The sequence below is a fragment of the Dendrobates tinctorius genome, unplaced genomic scaffold (genome assembly GCF_039654945.1).
Source record: "Dendrobates tinctorius isolate UK_male_01 unplaced genomic scaffold, ASM3965494v1 ptg000028l, whole genome shotgun sequence".
NCBI lineage: Eukaryota > Metazoa > Chordata > Amphibia > Anura > Dendrobatidae > Dendrobates > Dendrobates tinctorius.
Genome location: NW_027361696.1, coordinates 82,703,561 through 82,724,123, shown reverse-complemented (window position 1 = coordinate 82,724,123; position 20,563 = coordinate 82,703,561). Strand labels below are relative to the sequence as shown.

The 20,563-nt window shown below is 42.0% G+C and overlaps 1 protein-coding gene across 4 annotated transcripts in view; it reads right to left on the bottom strand.

Annotated features, from left to right (window-relative positions):
* LOC141085596 (serine/threonine-protein kinase BRSK2-like) overlaps positions 1–20,291 on the bottom strand; it is a 443,438-nt gene extending 423,147 nt beyond the window's left edge. For 2 of the 4 annotated variants that reach the window (XM_073571101.1, XM_073571102.1), the window contains exon 1: positions 19,458–20,291. In XM_073571101.1, the coding sequence (XP_073427202.1) occupies positions 19,458–19,569 (112 nt within the window). In that variant the 5' untranslated portion in view covers positions 19,570–20,291. The remainder of the gene's footprint in view (positions 1–19,457) is intronic. The other 2 variants (XM_073571105.1, XM_073571106.1) reach the window with 1 other exon arrangement.
* Positions 20,292–20,563: the final 272 nt, after the last annotated feature.

Below are 20,563 nucleotides of genomic sequence, written 5' to 3'. Positions count from 1 at the left end.
ATAATGTAGGGGAAAAAACCTGATTCCAGAGATGTGTTACTTAGTTTCCTGGGTGTAGCAGTTGTGATACAAGCAGAGTTTTCTGTGCTGTAGTTATAGCAGAGCTCAGAAAGCTAACTCCACACACCTGACTAGCAGCTTTCTATGTACATTGTATATTGACAGCAAGATGTTAATTAATGATTGGACCGGGAGGCATGAGGGTGGCTAGTCCGGCAGTGATAATCTCCTGATGATAAAACACTGATTGTATTGCAACTACATCACAAAGCCTAATAAGTGACACATCAGTGGAGTCAGTGTCTCAGCCTATAGCATGCTGCCTATAGTAAAAACCTGCTGACAGATTCCCTTCAATTGTAGATGCTTATGAAAGTTTTCATCCATCAGAGATTTCCATATCTGGCATGAACCTTTCAGTTGCTTTTTAAAGCTGGGCATAAATGTACAGTTCGGCATCTGCCATAGACCCGTATTGTACTTCTACGTGCCTTTGATTTTCTAATAAGGCACACAGAGGCTTTTCTTGGGAGTTTAGCATCAGATGCTGTTTTACAAATGTATTCACCTTCTAAGGGTCACAGCACATGATGCATTTTTGATGCATTAAATAATGCATGAAAAGCATCAAAATCTGCAAGTCAGTTCGTCATCAGCTATTGCAAATTTTGATCCATCTTTCCCACAGTGTTTTTTTCATGCTTTTATTTTTTTTGTTGCGCTTCCAGCTCCTGTCACATCTCGTCCTTTTCCTGTAGAAAGCCTCACCTGTGGTTTTTCATGCAGAAACACATATAAATTGAAACAAATGCATGAACATTTATGGATACATTTGTCACTCCAAAAATGAACTCCCTATGGAAATCTATAGGTTAAAAGTGTGAAAACACACATACTTATGGAATGTGGTAAAGGGTATCTGTCAGAAGGCTTTTTCTATGGAATCTGAGAGCTGCATGATGTAGTGGCAGAGACCCTGATTCCAGGGATGAGACACTTACTGGGCTGCTTTGTGCAGATTTCATAAAATCCCTATAGGAAGAGCAGTACTCAAATGCTGAGCTGTGTATAACCCCACCCACACCCCTGATTGGCAGCTTTCTGTGTACACAGTCAGCAAGCTGCCAATCATTGGTGGGGATGGGGTTACACAGATTAGTTTGACTGCCTGGCACCAGACAACTAGTCGAGCAGTGATAATCTCCTGCTGATAAAACACAGATTGTATTAAAACTACAGCAAGCTGCTGGGCAAGTGACACATGTCTGGAATCAGTGTCTCTGCCCCTACATGATTATGCTCTTATATTAAATACCGAAAACCTGCTGACAGATTCTCATTAGGTTATATATATAAAGTGAATGTTGAGAGGACTACATTGTACTGGTTGGCTCCTGTAGGGTATAATTGTCTTCCAAGAATTGCTTTCACCATGCCTATTTGTGCGATGATATCGCACATCTCTGTGTCAGCCCATTAAAAGTCCCAAGTTATCCAGTAATCAGCTGACATGCACAGATGTAGGTCCTTCAGGCAAGCTCTTCAGGATCAATGACTAAAAAGACCCACAAAGGCAATCATTTCCAACTTTGGACTATGCTTAGAAGTAGAAACTTCGAAAGAGTATCCTCCAGGTACATATGTTCACTGTAATCTCTGGCTTAGCCTTGGCATCAAGGAAGCTGGCACCAAAGAGAAGAACTATCCTGCAAGGCTGGAGATTGTTACCGTACAGAAAATACAATTTAACTTCCAAAATAGGTGCCAAGGTAAAACATGAAGGGATGAGGGGAAGGTAGCCTAACACTAGGGAAGGTGGGAGTGGAAACCCCTAGGCAGATCTAAAGTCACCCTCTCTGCACTAAGCATCTCTATATAGGTTGTGCACCTATCATTGAGCAGGAGCCTGATCCCTGCCTGACCCTGACAATAAGCCCTACCTAGGGAATGACGGGGTGGGCACTAATCAATCCCCACTACCACCAAAGACAGCTGGGATAGGGGAACAAAGAGAACACTTATCTTGAGTAGACTCAGAAATGTAACATAGATGTCCTCCAGCAACACCAAAGAGGAAGATAGCCAACTGCTATAGCTCCAAGCCTCAAATGGGGAAAATGGAAATATCACTGGCAACTCCCAGCAGGCTGGGAGTCTATAAACACCCAAGTCCAGGTCCACTGGGTCAAAGAGCCAGAAGGATTAAGCAGGTGTCTGCAAAGCCAAATGCAGACACCCTCTGCAGCTATATGCAGGGCGACTTTCTGCAGCCTCTCACACACCAGTGACAGCTGAACAATGACCGGATTCTTTTTGGCTAAATATACAACTTCGGGAGGGGTAGGACAATGTATACTACAGAACATGCAAGACTATGAATTTTATAGTCTCAGACAAAAAACATTCCACAACTTTCGTGGATATTTCCATATTTTCTTCTATTCATTGTCTTAAGGATCATTAAAATGCAGCAGTAAATGATGAAAATCTATGGGCTGGACTGTTTTAAAGGGAATCTATCAACCGGATTTTGCTACCTCATCATGCCGTAGGGGAAGAGATACGGATTTTTGTGATGTGTCACTTACTGGGTTGCCTGCTGTAGTATTGATAAAATCCTTGTTTTCTCTACCAGTTCTCTGAATGCTGAGCTCTGTATAACCACACCCACATCACTGATTGGCTGATTTCTGTGTATAGTCAGAAAACAGCTAATCAGAAGTGGGGTGTGGTTGGACTACCTGCCAGCAGGTTTACTAGTCCTCTAGTGATAATCTCCTGCTGATAAAACAGTGATTTTATAAAAACTACAGCAAGGAGCCCAGTAATTAATATATCGGCAGAAACAGGGTCTCAGCCCCTACATTATGCAGATCTCAGATAGGGTAGCACAAACCCGGTGACAGATTCCCTTTAAGCCATTAACCAATAGGGTCGCTCGTGCTGAAGTCCAGTTGCTTTTGGCAGGAGCTGTAAACATTAGTCTTAAAGGATTTGTCGCAGGATGATAGCCCCTGTCCGTATGTGCCATGATGGCAGAAGACGATTATGCAGTAATGTCTACAAGATCCCTTCTCTAGTTGCCATACCTGACAAGCTATTTGATTGGTTGTCGTGTATTTTTAAAGCTGTACTTCTCGACACAGCTTAGAGTAAGACCAAACCCTACATCGACAGAACTCACCGCAAGGGAAGTTTAAGAACATCTAATGCATAAGGAGTTTTTAAAAGAATTGTCCCTTTTTCAAAAATTATTCCAAAGGCTTATAAAAAAATTTGAGCTGATACTCATCCTCCCACTGCTTTGGTCATTTTGTATAGATTGCAGTGAGATCATGTTGACGGCGCTGCAGCCAATCACTGAGCTCAGCAGCCCTGCTGAAGTAGACTGTGAGAGTTGCTGCGCTCAGTGATTGGCTGCAGCCATATCAAAATCACAGAAGATAAGGCGAGAGGCAATCCTGGACCATGACAGGGTAACAGCTCAGTTCATTTTTTTTCGCCCCAGAATCTATAGAGCAACAATCATTGGAGGAAAAAGAGATAAAAAAATATCATCAAGTAGCAAGAAATAAAGCTCTAAACTGAAACAAAAAGGAAACTGCTCTAAAACTGTGCAGTGTGAATCTAGCGGCCTTTCGAATATATTTTTTCCTGCACAGGTTACACATGCTGCCATCTCCATTTCTATACCTGCCCTTGACACAAAACCTGTAGAAAAGCCAAGTCTTGCTTGTTAAAATTAATTTTAATTCACATGGCAGCCCTGAAACTCTCCCGATTCTCATGTTCCACAATTTACCATCCACTTTACCTCTTCATCAGCATTCTGCCAGCACTATAGGAGCTGGATCTTTCTTTCCCTCGACTATTTCGGTGGAGCTGATCCAAAGTGGTGTGAGAACAGCAAAAGTTATCATTTTTTTGCACAAATTTTTTTTCAATTTTTCAAAACTTTTTCGCCACTTTTGATGAATTGTGCCTATGCAGAAAAGCTCATATGATCCAAGTCCATATGGTATGACATGTATACAACGTCTTACAAAGGACTCCGTCGATATATCATTTTTATGAACCTAAAAATACATTTTTCTGCCATCGAGATTCCTCTACACGGCTGGTAAGAATTCGGCAGGATCGCCCGATGGTCTGCAGACCTTGAAAATCAAAGTATCCATTGAAAAGGAAATGTTGTGTTCATTTTCATGAAAATAGTCTTAGCAGCCTTGTTTAAGTTAATTAAATGTGTTTAATGAAGGCAATTAATCTGGGCTTTTTTTTGTTCAGATTGCTCATTTCCATCTCAACATCCTTCATTGTACATTCATAATTAATACTTCAGTTCCCCATGATTGCAATACAAACACAAATTGCTTACATTATCACATATATGAGATGCTTGCAAACATGGGACCTCGGATTAGGAAAGTCTCTATATCAATGTCTCCTTGGATTACACACAGCATGTAGCGACCGCTGCGTTAATACCTAAGGTGACACAATAAATCATATGAACCAACATAAGATGTTAAGGGGCCATGTGTTTTACAAAAAATTACCTACTTGGCCAATTGGAATTCATAAAAAAGTTAGACATTCTATCATGTTGTCCCCCCCCCCCAGTGTCTCATTTCTGCCATTGGAGCTATTTACTCCAGGAAGTGAAGGAAAGGAAGCTCCGGCTCCTATAGTGCTGGCAGAATACAGGTAGAGATGAACTGCCCAAAGAAGAAAAATGGATCATAAATTTCAACATCTGAAAATCAAGACATAATATAAAAATATGGGCACCAAAGTTTTGGCTTGTTGTGGGCAATGAGGACAGCAGTACCATGGTTTCTACAGGTTTGATGTGAAAGAATTGGGCTGATCACTTCTGACTTAGTATTGTAGCTGAGACTTTAGCTATTGTTGTTTCAAGCTCATTCAAGGAAATGTCCATTTTCTTAAGTATTTGTCAGTGTCTCATATATAGTACACACAGTGATGTCAGAGTATGGATAGTGCATACAGTGATGTTACAGTAGGGATAGTGCACACAGTGATGTCACAGTGGGGATAACGCACACAGTGATGTCACAATAGGGATAGTGCACACAGTGATGTCACAGTAGGAATAGTGCACACAGTGATGTCACAGTTGGATAGTGCACACAGTGATGTCACAGTGGGGATAGTGCACACAGTGATGTCACAGTGGGGATAACGCACACAGTGATGTCACAGTACAGGGAGAGCGCACACAGTGATGTCACAGTAGGGATAATGCACACAGTGGTGTCACAGTACACTGATAATGCACACAGTGAAGTCACAGTACAGGGATAGTACACACAGTGATGTTACAATACTGGGATAAAGCTGACAAGTTACAGTATAGGGATAGTAACTTTCTTCCATACACCATGGATCACTCAGCGCACTGCACCCAACATCTGAGCTGCAATGTTCCACCTGCTATATCTTACTATATCCATCGGCCCATAGAAATGGATGACAGCCCTCCTCTGTGAGCGCCTTTCCTATGGTGATCCATCATCTGCTCCGGTTCAGACACATACGTTTATACTTTGTGCTCTCCCCTTATTCATCTTTTTGTTAATGCCAGCACTGCATTAGCGGCTGCCCAGGGCCATGGGAAGCCTGATGCCCTGTATGGGAAGCCTTGCCATGCAGCGGCCTGTGATGGGCATGTTCTCCTCCCAGGCTTACATGGGGGTCTGATTCTGATAGAACTAGTTTGACCTTAAACCAAAATTGCTTTCTCTGCGCTCCTCATAAGGAATAATGACTTACATGAGTAATACGCTGTCAGTTTATAAGATTACAATTATCATTTGTGGTCGGTTCACGCAATGATTCTGGTTATAACGGCCTTAACTGTGTGCTGAGTATATATAGATCTGGCATAGGATCGGCCGTAATAAGGAACGTCCGCACAGGACTGATACGCTGCAGATTTGAAAAAATCTTTTTTTTTTTGCAGATTTCGTTGTGGAAACAGAAACTTTTTAATGTAAATCTGCAGCACATCTCACCTTTTGTGTTGCGCAGATATATATATAATAGTTCACACTAATAATTACAGATTAAAGTTTTATGAAACAGACCAGATGGGGGAACTAATTGCAATTTAACAAGTAAATATTCAGAGTCAATTACCAGTAAAGGAAAATTTAAATATAACCATAAAAAATGACAAAGAAAGTCACAATAAAGCGAGTGCTAAAGTTTTATGGACCAATAATATGTTTGACAACCATAATATTGCAGGCTGTTCCCTTGCCACTCACTTCTAATGCATGTTTCGCATGGGCTTCTTCAGGGAGTCTCAGTATTTTTTTGCCATTTTATTAATATTTTCTTTTTGTGTTCATAATCATTGTCACTATCCGACGGCACGGATATTTAGACATGTTTTAGGTAGTTCCTTATAATAAAGGTCTCTTCACTTCACAGATGAAGTTGGAGAGGAGAAGTAAAAAAGCATGTTTGTTTAATTTTAATGGCTGACCTTTTTTTATTGTCAAGGGAGATAAACCATCGTAAATGGTGTTGGTCAAAATAAAATACTAAAATTCATAAAAGTTTCATCAACTGGAATTTGCTCAGGATTTCTAGTTTTGCAACACTTTTCACCATACAGCGTATGCCACAATTCAGAATATTTGACAGTCTGGCATAAAATGAAAATTTGGAAAAGTCATTCTTAAAAAAAATAATAAAAAAAGTCTGTGCGAATAGTTTCCATCTGGGGCATGACGTACTTATCAGCCCAACCACTGTCACTATACATTTATGTCGCTCGGTGTGACAGTCGGCATCGGTGCAGGCATGTGTCACTTGTACTATTACAATGTGTGTCATCGCCAACATCTTTTTAATTTTGCAGCATGTAGCAGAGTGGGAGAAACACAATGAAACATGGCGGGAGATGCATGATAGAAAAACAATGCTCTCCACATCAATTTTCCTCCAAATTACCCAGAATATTGCACCCCGCAGCTCAATCACATCCACCACATTATTTGTACACAGAAGGCGGCCGGGCTCTGCCGGCGTATCATTTATATATTGTTCTAGCGAGATTTTGTTCAATCTCTTTACAGGTATTTTATGTTGTAATTTAAAAAAAAAGTCTTAAAAAGGCAACAGATGGATTGTGATACTCAAAGAGTAAGCTAGCGAAACATCTTTGCGTATTTATTCCAGGCTAGAGCTTCAGATGGTCCAGTAAAAAAAAAATGGTCCAAATGCCAGGCTAATAGTTGAGTAAGTCATCACTAATAAGTTCAAAAGGCCTCCCTCATCCTAAAGTCTTGTGCACAAGACTAATTATATCGGACGAGTGTTATCCGTGGATTTCACAGATTCCACAAGTACCAATGTTATTTTATGGGGTTGTGCACATGTTTGATTTAGGGGAAAAAAAATCGCTGACGTTCAATTTTGATCAAAATCGACAATGCAAGTCTATGGGTCAAACATTGGATCCCACTTGGATGACATCCGAGTACAGTCTGGTGTCCACTGACTGACATAATAAAGAAGGTGGGGAAACTATTAAAAACATCCCACGCTTATCAAGCTTTGTTCAAAGTCTGATCAGCATAATTGCACCGTTTGTCTTAGATGGAGAGAAAAGGGTTGTGTGCACCTACCCTATCACATACCGTAAACCTTATACTGTATAAAGAGCTTGGGGTGAGAGCAGGAAGATCTTGGCATCTATTCTGTAGTATTTTTCTCTGTCGTCAGGGTAGTGTGTTATGATTGGGTCACCGAGGAGGAAAGCAAGACCAAGCTAAGCCACAGAAAACCAGAGAGGTTGGTAACTAAGTGGATTGTAGACCCCTGATCCTATCCACACAACTAGCAGTAGCCGTGGAGCGTGCATGTAGGATAGGTGAGAGAGTGATCCAACAGGAATGGGGGGTGACCCACTTCTTGCCGCCGACAGACACGAGACTGAGACAGGGGTTGTATTCAACAGGTCCGTTTTTATTGGCCGCCTCTCTGACAACCACCGAAATTCACCACAGGAATTTCACACTTCCTTTGTTCACAGACCCGGGTACCTTCACTTTGTGGGTCTTCTCACTGCAGCTGCCCTAGGCCCTTCCACCACAGCACTTCACCATTCAAAGTACGCCATCTGCTTGGTACCCCAGACCGTCTACTTCTGCGGCTACTGTCCTCTGGGCCCCCCTCCGTGACCGCCTCAACTGTCAGTCCTCTCTGGAGCCTTTCTACCCTCTCTCTCTCTCTACAGCAGAACCTCCTTACTAGTGAGCTCCCCTGGCTGACTGGACCTTCCAGAACCTTCCCTCAACCTCTTATACTCCCAGTCCTGGAAGCTCCGCCCACTATCACATGACAATTTATTTGACCAATGGCAGTTACACCGTCACACTCCTACACTCCCCACTGCCCTCTAATGGTCAAACTACAACACAGCACCCCTTTCTCTTTATCTCAGCACTTTTGTACCTACACTGCGCTAGCCCTCTGCCTCTTACTACAGGCAGATCTGTCCATCAGTTCAACCTCCCTACACTCCTACGATGATCCTATATGCCCCGACACAGCCAGAGAACTAAATAAGCCTAAAGCAAGAAAGGGGAAATCTTAACTGCCCCAGAGCAGACCCCAAAGGAATAGATAGCCCCCAAACATATATTGTTGGTGAGACAAGATGAAAACACAAACACAGGTAGGAAAATAGACTAAGCAAACGATGGGGCCCACACTAACTAGACAGGACAGGAAAGGAAAGACTCTGTCTGCAATCACGCAAAAAACCCTGGTTCAAAAAATGCCCAACACGTCTGATAGAAAAATACTGAAGTCACTAGACTTTGCTCACTATATCAGCACTCTGGTATATTCTGAAAGCAGAGCAAAAAGAGGCCAATCTAATAAGGGACAAAAACAAACTGGCACAAGCAGTAACATAAGGATGGAAATTCAGCACAGCCCCAGGCGGAGCTGGCTGACCACACAAAACTGAATAGACAAAACCAGATCAAATGTGAACAATAGCAAAAGAACACTTAGCTGAGCATGCAGGGACTGAGCTGGAAACTAAGATCTCAGGAGGCAGGAAAAAATCACCAGCAGGGATAGAGGGAGTCGGCTGTCTTAAATCAAGTCTGAAACTCCAGATCTCCAGTCATCCTCCTCATTATCAGGTGGCAGGCCTCTGTTAATTAGGTCAGCTCCATTACCTCCAGTAACCACCTAAGGGAGCCCGAAAAGAGAACTCGCGACCCCTCTGTCAATACAACCAGCTCAACTACCTTCACTAGTAACCAGAGGTAGGCCAGAAAGCGAATTCACAACAGTTGTGCTTATGGCCAATACACATATGATAATCCTGAAATTTATTGTTCCCTGGTTTGCTAGAATTTTGGAATTTTATCCTATTTGTATATGATGGTATGATTCTCATTGAATGTCTTTAAAGAAGGGTTGGACTAACATACAGGCAGTAACTCAATGAAGCCCAGGAACACGTGAGTGGTTGATCCAATCACTGGCCTCAGCGTTTATGCTGGAGCCAGTGATTGGCTGCAGTAGTCATGTGTTGTAGGCGGGACAGTTCTGTAGCCAAACACTGGAGGAGAGCAGTATAGAGGCGAAACGTGAGCGAAAGGACAAGTAATCTTTATTTTATGTTAGGTCATTGTTACCTACTTTACAGACAACCCATTTAAGTACAGAAGTTGCAAGTGTGAAGTCCTCAAATGTAAAGAACTGTATATAACAACTGTGGTGCATAGTAAATAGAGAAGGGGCTTTATTGAGTGTGCCTGTGCCTTAAAGCATCCACTAATGTAGCCACATGCCTGCATATAGTGTAAGTGCTCACAATTTACTATCACAGTCTATACCCAACATGAGTCAACTATCAGAAAGTAAGAATGCCACACATCTTCACTCAGCTTTCCACGCGAAAAGTAGCAGAGAAATGAAAGGGAAAGAATGGAAAAAAAATGAATAAGACAAGTATTTAAAGGGAATCTGTCACCAGGTTTTTTTTCTACCCCATTTGAGAACCTCATGATGCAGAGATAGAGACCCTGATTTCAGTGATATATCATTTACTGGGCTGTTTCTGCAGTTTTCATAAAATCACTGTTTTCTCTGCTGTAGATCTAGCAGTCTTCTGAATGCGGAGCTCTGTATAACCCCACCCACTCAACTGATTGGCTGCTTTCTGTGTACACTGTCCACAGACTGCCAATCAGTGGTGGGGGCGTGGTTGGACTATCTGGCATTAGGTTTACTAGTCCTTTAGTTACAATCTCCTGCTGATAAAACTGTGATTTTATCAAAACTACAGAAAACAGCTCAGTAAGTGACACATCACTGGAATTAGGGATGGTGTGCCTACTTTAGATGGCAAAAACTAGGTGACAGATTCTCTTTAAGGTAGCATTATTATTGAGCTGAGAGTGAAGAAATTGTGTATGTGAAATATTTTTCTCTCTTACTGCCATATTGATTCTATTTTTATAATACAGATATTAGCATAAATAAATGTATCTAGGCGAGTAAATCAATAATTTCCCCCTTAACAGAAAAATCAATCCCTGTGATCTGAGCACAAATGAAGCTTTTCTGGAACATAATCAGAAATTCCAGAACGTGTAGCGTTTGCAGCGGCCATAGATCTAAGGCCTCTTTCACACTTCAGTTTTTTGCATCAGTTCAAATCCGCCAAAAAGTCAGACAAGCGGATCCGTTCTCAACTGATGTGAACGGAGGGCACAGGATCCGTTTTTTAGACGGATCCTGAAAATGAGGAAGTTTAAAGTAAACGCGGGAGGAGGAGGAGGAGGAGAGAGAGAGAGAGAGAGAGAGAGATTTTTTTTTTGTCCGGCACCTGGAAAGAATTTCGGGTTAAATGAGTGTCTGGAGGATCCGCCAGAGAAAAAAACGTTACAAGCTCTGTTTTGAAATCTTTGAGGATGGTGACGGACAACAATTTTTGGCGGATCCTCAAAAAAAACGGATGCAAAGGACAGCAATCCGTCACAATCCGCCATTAATGCAAGTCAATGGGGAAAAAAAAACGGATCCTCAAAAAAAAATTGAGGATCCGTTTTTTTCAAAACCTGGCGGATTGTGACTGATTGTAAAAAACTGAAGTGTGAAAGAGGCCTAAGGGGTGCTGTTTCTCATTAATAAGATCTAGGTGATACATGAAGACTACCAGGCAATGCCTCATGGGAAAAAATATGCAAATTAGATCTCCAAAAGGAAGAAAACTGTCTCCAAACCAGACACCTATCTGTAGAGTGGGCATAAACGTAGCTATGGAAAGGATGTCACCCTCCATTTACATCCACTATTAGCCTAGTCATAAATGTGTTAATAGAAGACCCCACTGCATAATGTGTAACAGGCCTATAATCCAGACTTTATAGCGCTGGCCTTGTTGCTTGGGACAGAGCTACCTTTTGGCTCCCCATAGGTTTTACCAAGTCCAAACACTTCCCAAAATTCAGTTGTGGGTTTACAGAGCGGGCTCAGGAGCTGAGCCCACTCCATACACAGAGGGTGACGTCTATGTCTAATGCATGATAATATAAAATTAGTCAACCTTTAGGGTTAAGCCTGTAATGAACAAAAAAATCAAAATGCCAGGACTTTTCGGGTCATCGCATCTCCCCCAAAAATGCCATAGAAGCAATCAAAGCATTGTATATACCCACCAAATGGTATAAAAAAAAAACTGAGCTCGCGATACAAAAAAGGAGCCTTCATACAGGTCTACTAACTGAAAAAATAAAAAAGTCACATGAAAATGTTCACACAAAAGGTTTTGTTTGGAAAGTTTTGTTATTTTTTAGCTACATACACACTCGTACATACAAAAAAAACACTTTCAGACAAGTCAAACACCTGAGGAAGGCTGGATACTGCGAAACGCATTGTGTTTTGCGCTTTTAACAAATTTTATTTTTGGTTCTATTTTTATCCGTCAAATTTGATACAACGGGAGTGCCATTCACCTGGTATCTCCACCCTAATGAGGCACTACCCGAACTTTCTTGGAGGGTTTTCCAACGGCACACCAGGTCGGCTGCACCTATTGGATTTAGTTCTCGCGCTCTTTGGAGTTGTGTCCATATGTGCACAGCTTCATCAGGTGAGACAATTCCGTATCATTGTTTATAAAAATTTTAATCTTACTACTCTTTCAAAACGCTATTCTCTTTCCTTTTTCACCACAAAGGGAACTCCACTTTCGTATAAAAAAAAACTTTATAAGTTTTATTTTCCTGTTTTTCGGTACATTATTTGGCAAAGTATAAATGTTGTGAGTGAAAACCACAACTTGTCCGTCAAAAAAAAAAAAAACACAAATTCTCATAGAGTGAGATTGATGGAAAAATAAAAAATAATGGTTCTTGGTAGAAGGGGAGCAAAAAAAAGCTAAAGTGTAAAAACTAAAAATTGCCCAGTCCCAAAGGGGTCAAATATGCCACATAAAGTAAGCCTCAACAAGCCTGTATGATGTTGGAAAGCATTTTATAGCAGGATATTAGAAGTCGATATGAGGTACCAGACAAGGTCAGTGGACCCCACAGAGGTCATCGCTCTTTAAATTTGCCTGTACTCTGTACCCCTAGGGGTTTGTCTCTGCATTTTTGCTTCATGATTTATGCAAGAATGGTTTATGAGAGGAGAACACAGAAACATTATAAGGCTACTGTTACCACTAGACCAGAAGAAATGTTCAAAGTGACATACAAAATGTACATCTTTAGGTCAAGACATAAAGAAATTTCCTATAATACAAAGTATTGTATCTTTGCACAAACAGATCAAACAAAAAGACAAAAAAAAGAAGAGAGAGGCCCTATCAGAAAGCGATTTGCCTGTGTGGTTGTCTTTGTTGAACCTCATGGGCCTTTCGATGACTTATTACTGTGATAGCTCCTTGTCCATCACGGGATCTTTCTGACCATATCCAGGTAGTCTTAAGCACCCATAAGACCCTGTTTAAAAAAAGTGTCTTTAAAGGGGTTTTCCAGGCTCACAATTCTTAGAATAGGTCGTCAATATCAGATCAACACCTGTAAGCCACACTGATCAGCGATTTGAAGCTCCGATGTTTCACCTGGATAGGAGCTGAGCCGTTGTAACATTACAATTCATGGACGGTGCGGAGGAACTTATCTCAGCCGGACAGTGAATACCCCATACTGGATCCATTTGTCTTCTAGGTATAAAACCTTAGCTCTTTATGACATCATATTTTACACCCATGATATTCAAAGGGTCTAAGTGGCAGCATTCCATGCCTAAGAACCCTCCGAAACGCGTTGGCTTCTATGGCTATATTTTATGGGACTTGGATGTTTGCAATCTTTATACCTTACTGGACTGTAATAGGATCTAATAAAGAACTAAAGTTTTTAACCTAAAAGACGAATGCTGTAACTTTTTTGAGTGTTGGTCCCCCTCTGATCTGTTACTGAATGGTCATCAATATCGTAAGTCTGGGAAATACATGCATTATTAATAATTAATACATATTTCCCAAACTATCCTCATTCTAGAGCCAGAGAACTATCACCATCTTGATCCCTCTTTTGAGAGAAAGGCCACTCTCCATTAGCGAGAGGAGGTCCATATTTGTCGCCAATATGGTGAGACCTATGTTGCTATGAAACAGACATGAAGTATAATGGCGGTTGCTTAGCAAAGACCAGACCCAAATAATTATTCACTAGGGAGTCTGATAGGATCCCCAATGAATAATTATACAGGGAAATTGTGTGGGTTTCCTGTAAGTGAAATGGCATGACTGTTATAGAAAGCGTAATAATAGCATACATTATCAATGTATAATACTTAAGTGCAATAATAGCTGTATATAATAGTACAGTGCAACGTATGGGACTAATATCTATTGACTACCACCAAGTACGGCTCTGCTCACATCTCATCTACACCTGGGCTTCTGTGCAGAATGTAAGCCATGACGCTGTGCCAGATCCATCATGCCACTTGCGATGGGTCTACGAATGATACTATGGTTCTAACTGTAAGAAAAACTCCGTATGCTGCACCTATGTCACTGTGAAGAGTGACCGAACTGCCGATGAGGCTCAGAGTGGAGTCCATGACAGGTGAGCGGGGCCTAAATTATTGTGTCTTAAAAGACACTTAAAATTTAAGAATGAAAAAATGTGGACATACATATCCACCGGCCAAATTCGTGGCCAAACCATGGGCAGCATGCATCTAAATCTGGCTGCATGGAGTGTTTCAGACAAAACATAGTTTGAAGATTTGGACATGGCCCATAGGCAGAAACAAGACCAGTTTGACACTGCCGGCGGCCAGTATCGTCCCACACCGCTCCAGTTAACTGACTGATCTCTCCCTATACACATATAAGTAATAGACAAAAATCACTGAAGTGAAGCTCGGAGAAGCCAACCGGTGGTGGTGACAGAGTAGTCAGATCCCCTATGCTGCCTGTCTGGATCGTCAAACTATGTTTTCTCTGAAACTCAAGATCATTTCAGAGAAAACAATCCTGACTGTTTCCGATTCATGCTGCAGGCGGTTTGGACAGCTTGAATTGTGCACCAGGTTCCCTTTAAATATGGGTTTCCACATGCAATAAACTTGAAATATAATACATACATGCTGTGACATGGCCTTCATTTATTTTTGGTTCCATGTGACATATTAATGGTTTGAGCTGTAAAATGAGGCAGCCATAGCCTTCATTACATGTGAATAAATGTAGACTTTAGGTACCACAAATCCATGGCACTGATATATAGAAATATGCATAGAATCATAGAATCGTAGAGTTGGAAGGGACCTCCTGGGCCATCTGGTCCAACCCCCTGCTCAAAGCAGGATTCGCTAAATCATCCCAGTCAGATGTCTGTCCAGCCTCTGTTTGAAGACTTCCATTGAAGGAGAACTCACCACTTCTCGTGGCAGCTTGTTCCACTCATTGATCACTCTAACTGTCAAAAAGTTTTTTCTAATATCTAATCTGTGTCTCCTCCCATTCAGTTTCATCCCATTGCTTCTAGTCTTTCCTTGTGCAAATGAGAATAAAGTTGATCCTTCTACAATGTGACAGCCCTTTAGATATTTGTAGACAGCTATTAAGTCTCTTCTCAGTCTTCTCTTTTGCAAACTAAACATTCCCAAATCCTGCAACCTTTCCTCATAAGACAGGGTTTGCAGACCGGTCACCATTCTGGTCGCTCTTTTCTGAACTTGCTCCAGTTTGTTGATGTCTTTTTTAAAATGTGGCGCCCAAAACTGGACACAATATTCCATATACCAAACATTATCTACCCTTTAAATATAAACTTTTATTATAGTCCAGGTCCTTAAAGGATGCAAAGTACAGAATCCTGCAGACTGACGGTGCAATCATCTGGTTATATGATATCCTTCATCTTTCCATACTGTCCACACCGTATTTTTCCTTGTTGCCCCCTATATTGACCGTAATGTATCTGCCCTCATTTCTCTTCACCTTCTTGCAAAATTATTTCATGCACTTCTAAGTCTGACTCGGTACCGTATGTTGAGACTGCCCCAGTGACATTACTAGCTTTCCTGGTGAGCCGCTGCTCATACATTTCACACTACCCTGTAATAGCCATAAGAAATCAAAGCTTAAAGGGAATTTCTAATAAGTGTACAATTACTTGAGGTCCAATCCATGGAGCATCCACCAATCCAGAAAATGAGGGTCCTAAAGTATGATCACTCGGGGTCCATCTCATGGGGCACCCACCAATCCAAAAAAATAGAGGCCCAAATTTATGATCACTTGCGGTCCAACCCCTGGAGCAATCACCAATCAAAAAAACGTTGGGCCAAATTTATGATCATTTGGTGTCTCCAACCCCTGGGGCACTCGCCAATCCAAAAACTAAGTGTCCCAAAGTCCCCAGTGAATGGAGCAGTACAGCACATGTACTGGTTTATTAGCTTCTTTGGAACTAACGGAAAGGCTAACCCCACTAGGGCTAGATTCACACAGTGGACTTAGGGACCCACCTTTAAAAGCAGCTAAAAAACAAAGGCATATCCGGATGACTATCAGGAAGGTATTACCCGCACATATGGATGCATGTATCAATTTTTGGGTTGTAAACAGACACTTGCCCAGGGGCGATTATTGCTTTTATGCTGTCAGTGGTAAGACAGTGCCCCCTAACTTTCAGCTGGAGATGGAGAAATTGTACATTCATATGGACTGTGTGTCGTGTAGATGTAAGTTGAGGGGAACCCGGAGGAAACCCACGCAAAGACAAGGTGAATATACAAACTCCTTGCACATGTTGTTCTAAGAGGGATATGAAACCAGAACCCCAGCGCTGCAAGACAAGAATGCTAACCACTTAGCGAAATGTGGGCCAAACATTAATTAGACAGAACCCAATCTCTCCTCACTCCCAATACACGAGTTCTCAGTCATGTGTTTTCCACAGGGTGAGAGGAGTATTTCATCTTCACTGAAAATAAAAAATGATAAGTTGAAGTTCCAACGACCCGATCCTTCTCTCTCTTATCATCTGTTGGGGGAGAGTTGGGAGATCCCTAGATGATCGCTCGGCCCCGTCAAAATTGTTGGGTTCAAATGACTTGCCTCTAATCAGTATGGCGGCTTTTAGTGCTTGAATGGTTTCACTTGAGGGTAGCCGCACAAGACTGTTTTCTCTCCACAGTTCGATTTTTCTGATCAGAGTTTGACCAGAGTGGAATCAGTTTTTCTCCGAGGTGGAGAGAAAAATAAAGTTTTGACAGTCCGTGAAGATCGGACCCATGGATTTGCATTGGCGATTTGCCACTTGAATAAAAAATGGACAAGTCACCAATGTTTTCTTCGGACCACTTGGTCCAACAAAAACAACTGGACATGTGCACAGCCCCAAAGAACAACATGGGTTCAAGTGAGGTCCATGAAGAAAACGGATAGCACTCGTCCGATATAACCGATCGTAAACAGTTAATGCTTTTTTCCCATGATATTTAAGAAAAAACTCCTCTTCTTGACCCCCAGCTAGATACAGGTAACGTCTCAGTGACAACAGATAACATTTTATATAACATTTTGGTAATCATTGAGGAGGCTATAGGACATGGCTACATCTCAGGTGATCCGATTATCTGCCACTTGGACATAGCCGTCATCGGTATGCATTTTGGGCAATAAAACAGACTAGACGTTCAACGTATGAAAGCTACGTCTCTAAAATTCCCAACGACTTTACATGCGATGCCCCATATGCAATAAATGGTTAATATTTCCTACATTGTAAACCTTTCCCCTGAATATCTGCGAATGCCATGTGTGATAATCTCCAGCTGTACCGTACCAAGGTCTGACGTGCAATGACGATACATCGTGATGCCCTGCAGATATGGAGGTGACATCTAGCTATTGCCAGAGTGAGTTCTCCTCGCTGCGGATTTTACACGTAACTGGGTGAATCCTCTGCTCGTTTCCTTTTAGCTCTTACACTACTCCGATGATGTGATATGTACAGTGTGGCAGCGATCTGTGCCTTTCTCCGGCCTATATTTTGCAGGTGTGCACCCACGTAAACTAAGAAACACATTGGAACATAGATATTGACGGGCGTTGTGATATCTTCTGATTATAATATGATCTTAGAGTATTAAATACAGTATTTTGCACATCTATTCTCAATGCAGGCCCAAGAGTCCACGGATGGTGGTGAGGATGACCTCTAGTCATCCCTTGATTTAAGGCCAGAGAGTCACCTTTGCGGCATCTTCGTGTCGGTATCATTTAGTCCATTTATCGTTCTGCTGAAGCCATTGCAAAATTTGCCCTTAGCTGACTTCTAGTTCTAGGTCTAAACCTTTCCATAAATTTTTTACCAAGAGCAAACGATTGCTGCAAAGGAAAGTCTATCATTTCTCCAACCCGTCCATCCCACCCTCCCTCTGGGTACAACTACGTCTTTCAGAATCTACCCTCTCTCTCATTAGCAACGCTACATAAAAGTAACCATCAAGGCAAGAACACGTAACAATCTACGAGAGGTATTCCCAAGGTGATCTCCACCAACCAGAACCTATTTCAATGACACCGTGACACCGGCAGTTTTTTAATCAGTTCCTAATTTTGTGAAAATCTATCACCATTCCGTGTTTTCTTGACATATGCAAAAATAAAAAGTATCATCCTCCAAGAGTTTACACGGAGGAAAGGACTTGTTCCATTAAGTATCGAGAATGATGGACCCTCTTGGTAAAGGGAAACCTTGTTGCTGGGCTAAAGGGGAGTGTTCTTGTGAGGTGCTGATGTGTTGATGATGGGAATTTATATGAGATGTCAGCACAGCTGGAGGCTAAAGCCATGGAATGATATATGTCAATGATAGCTTCTTCTTTTTTTTTTTTTTTCAGCTCTGATCATTACATCAGAAACTGTAACGTAAGAAGGTCCGTACTGCAGAGGATCTGCTATATACTGCAGATCCCTAGAGCAAGGCACTGCTCCACCGTATAATGCAGATTCCCCAGAGCTGAATCCCATATATAATGCAGGGCTATACAGTACAGGAACTAATCAATTATTTACACAAATAACCCTATAGAATAGTGAAGGGCATAAGAAGCCAACCATAAAACCACTCCGTCTCATTACACCATATAAAGTCAGCTAGAGATTGCATTAGAAAATGTTTTAAAGCAAGGCGAATCTACACATCACATTGATGGGTGACTTGATACAAAGTCTACATGACAAAATTATGGTAACCAAAGTCCAACCATCAAGATATAAATGTCATAACCGTCCCAAGAAACAATCTGAAGACCCAAGAATGTTCAATAAGAAACCTTCTCGATCCCGAAACATCTATGGAACCTTCGGGAACAGAATAGAATCTTCACATTTTAGAAGAAAAACCTCATGACTCTTCATGGGACATCATCCAAGACCTTGACAACCCTGAACAGATAGCTCTACATCATAGGACAGAACTCCCTCCCCAACTAGAATCCATCCCACCAGAAGAAAGCAAAAAAAAGTAGCGTGAAAGTCCTACAAGATTAATTGTAATAACACAGTCAATCACATAAAATCAGAAGATCTTCTTCTTTGGGTAGTCTAAGGGTTAGCGTGCCCTCACTCCTGCCCGGCACTTAGTACAGATTATTCCTCCCAAGACCCTTTCAAGATTTATCCATCTGAGGTTTCCCTACAATGACTACATCTTGCAGCAACTTTGGGATTTATTCCTCATCTCTGCTTGTCTTCAAATCCCACAAAAAAAAAAAAACCCACTACCTTCTGTAGGACACAAACATAATTGTCACGGTGAAGAACAGAAATGCCACACACAATCGTTTCAATCCATTGACATTTGCAAGGAAAATAAAAACAAGTCTCAAGCAATAAGAAGAAATAGAAGGCCCACCTGTCTGTCCTTTGCCAAGCGTCTTCTCCAGCCGGTAGGGTCCAACATATTGGGCATGTTGTTGCTGCTGCTGGTAAGGGTGAATTCCCCCTGCCTCCTTTCCACTGGACATGGTTCCTGAATTTGTCCCCCTTTATTTTACAAGGCCTGTCCTTTTCTCCCAGGCTAGAACAAAAGAACAGGGGCAGAGAGATAAACAGTGCGGTGGTTGTCGTCTCCCCGTTTCCCTGCCTCTCTTCTTCTAGGATCTCCTTGTATTTATTTTTTCCTGGTAATTTTTTATTTTTTTTTTACTATGGGTTTTTTCTTTTTTTTTCTTCTTTTTTTTCTCTTTTTTTTTTAGTTAATGGGGGGGGAGAAGGGGGAAATTGATCTGTGCTCCTCTTTGCTGATGCATCCAAGGGGGAGGGGGGGAGTGGGGACAGAGTGGAAGGGGGGAGGGTGGAGGGGATGCTACACTCCTGGTACCAGCATCATCAGGAGGAACGCAGCCCTGGGTACTGCTGGATGCAGAACAGATCTTGATGCTGATGCTGATGCTGTTTTTTGCTGATGTATTCAGGTCCCCCTCCTTTATAGGCTTTTTCTTCAGTAATCTCTTTGCAGCCTCCTCTGCAATGTGCAGGCTGCTCTCTCCCTCTCTCTTTCTCTCTCTCCTTACATCAGCATCCGGGGATTCAGTGACAGCTACAATTAGTTTAACCCTTCGCTCGCCGGCCCCTCCTAAGCGCATCACCCCCACCACCACCCATGCGCGCGCTTACTCCCTGCAGCCTGCTGGGGTGGCACCAGCTGTAGTCACCCAGACAGTATGGTGAAAAAGGGAATGGCAGCTGGGAGGAGGGGCGAAGACCTCTGAAATTAGTTTAGGTTATTAGCCATTCACAATCCAAAGCCAGCTGGGAGTTGTGACTCACTAAACGCACGAAGAAAAAAAAAAAAGGGAATGGCTAGCGAAATGTGCAGCGGAAAAAAAAAAACAACAATCAGGAGGCGGATTAGGAGAGATTGGCACGGCAGGCATTATTCAGCAAAGACCTTTGGATGTATGGGGTTGGACCGCGTCCTCGTTCCCATCCCAATCTAGTACATCGTGTATGATGTAT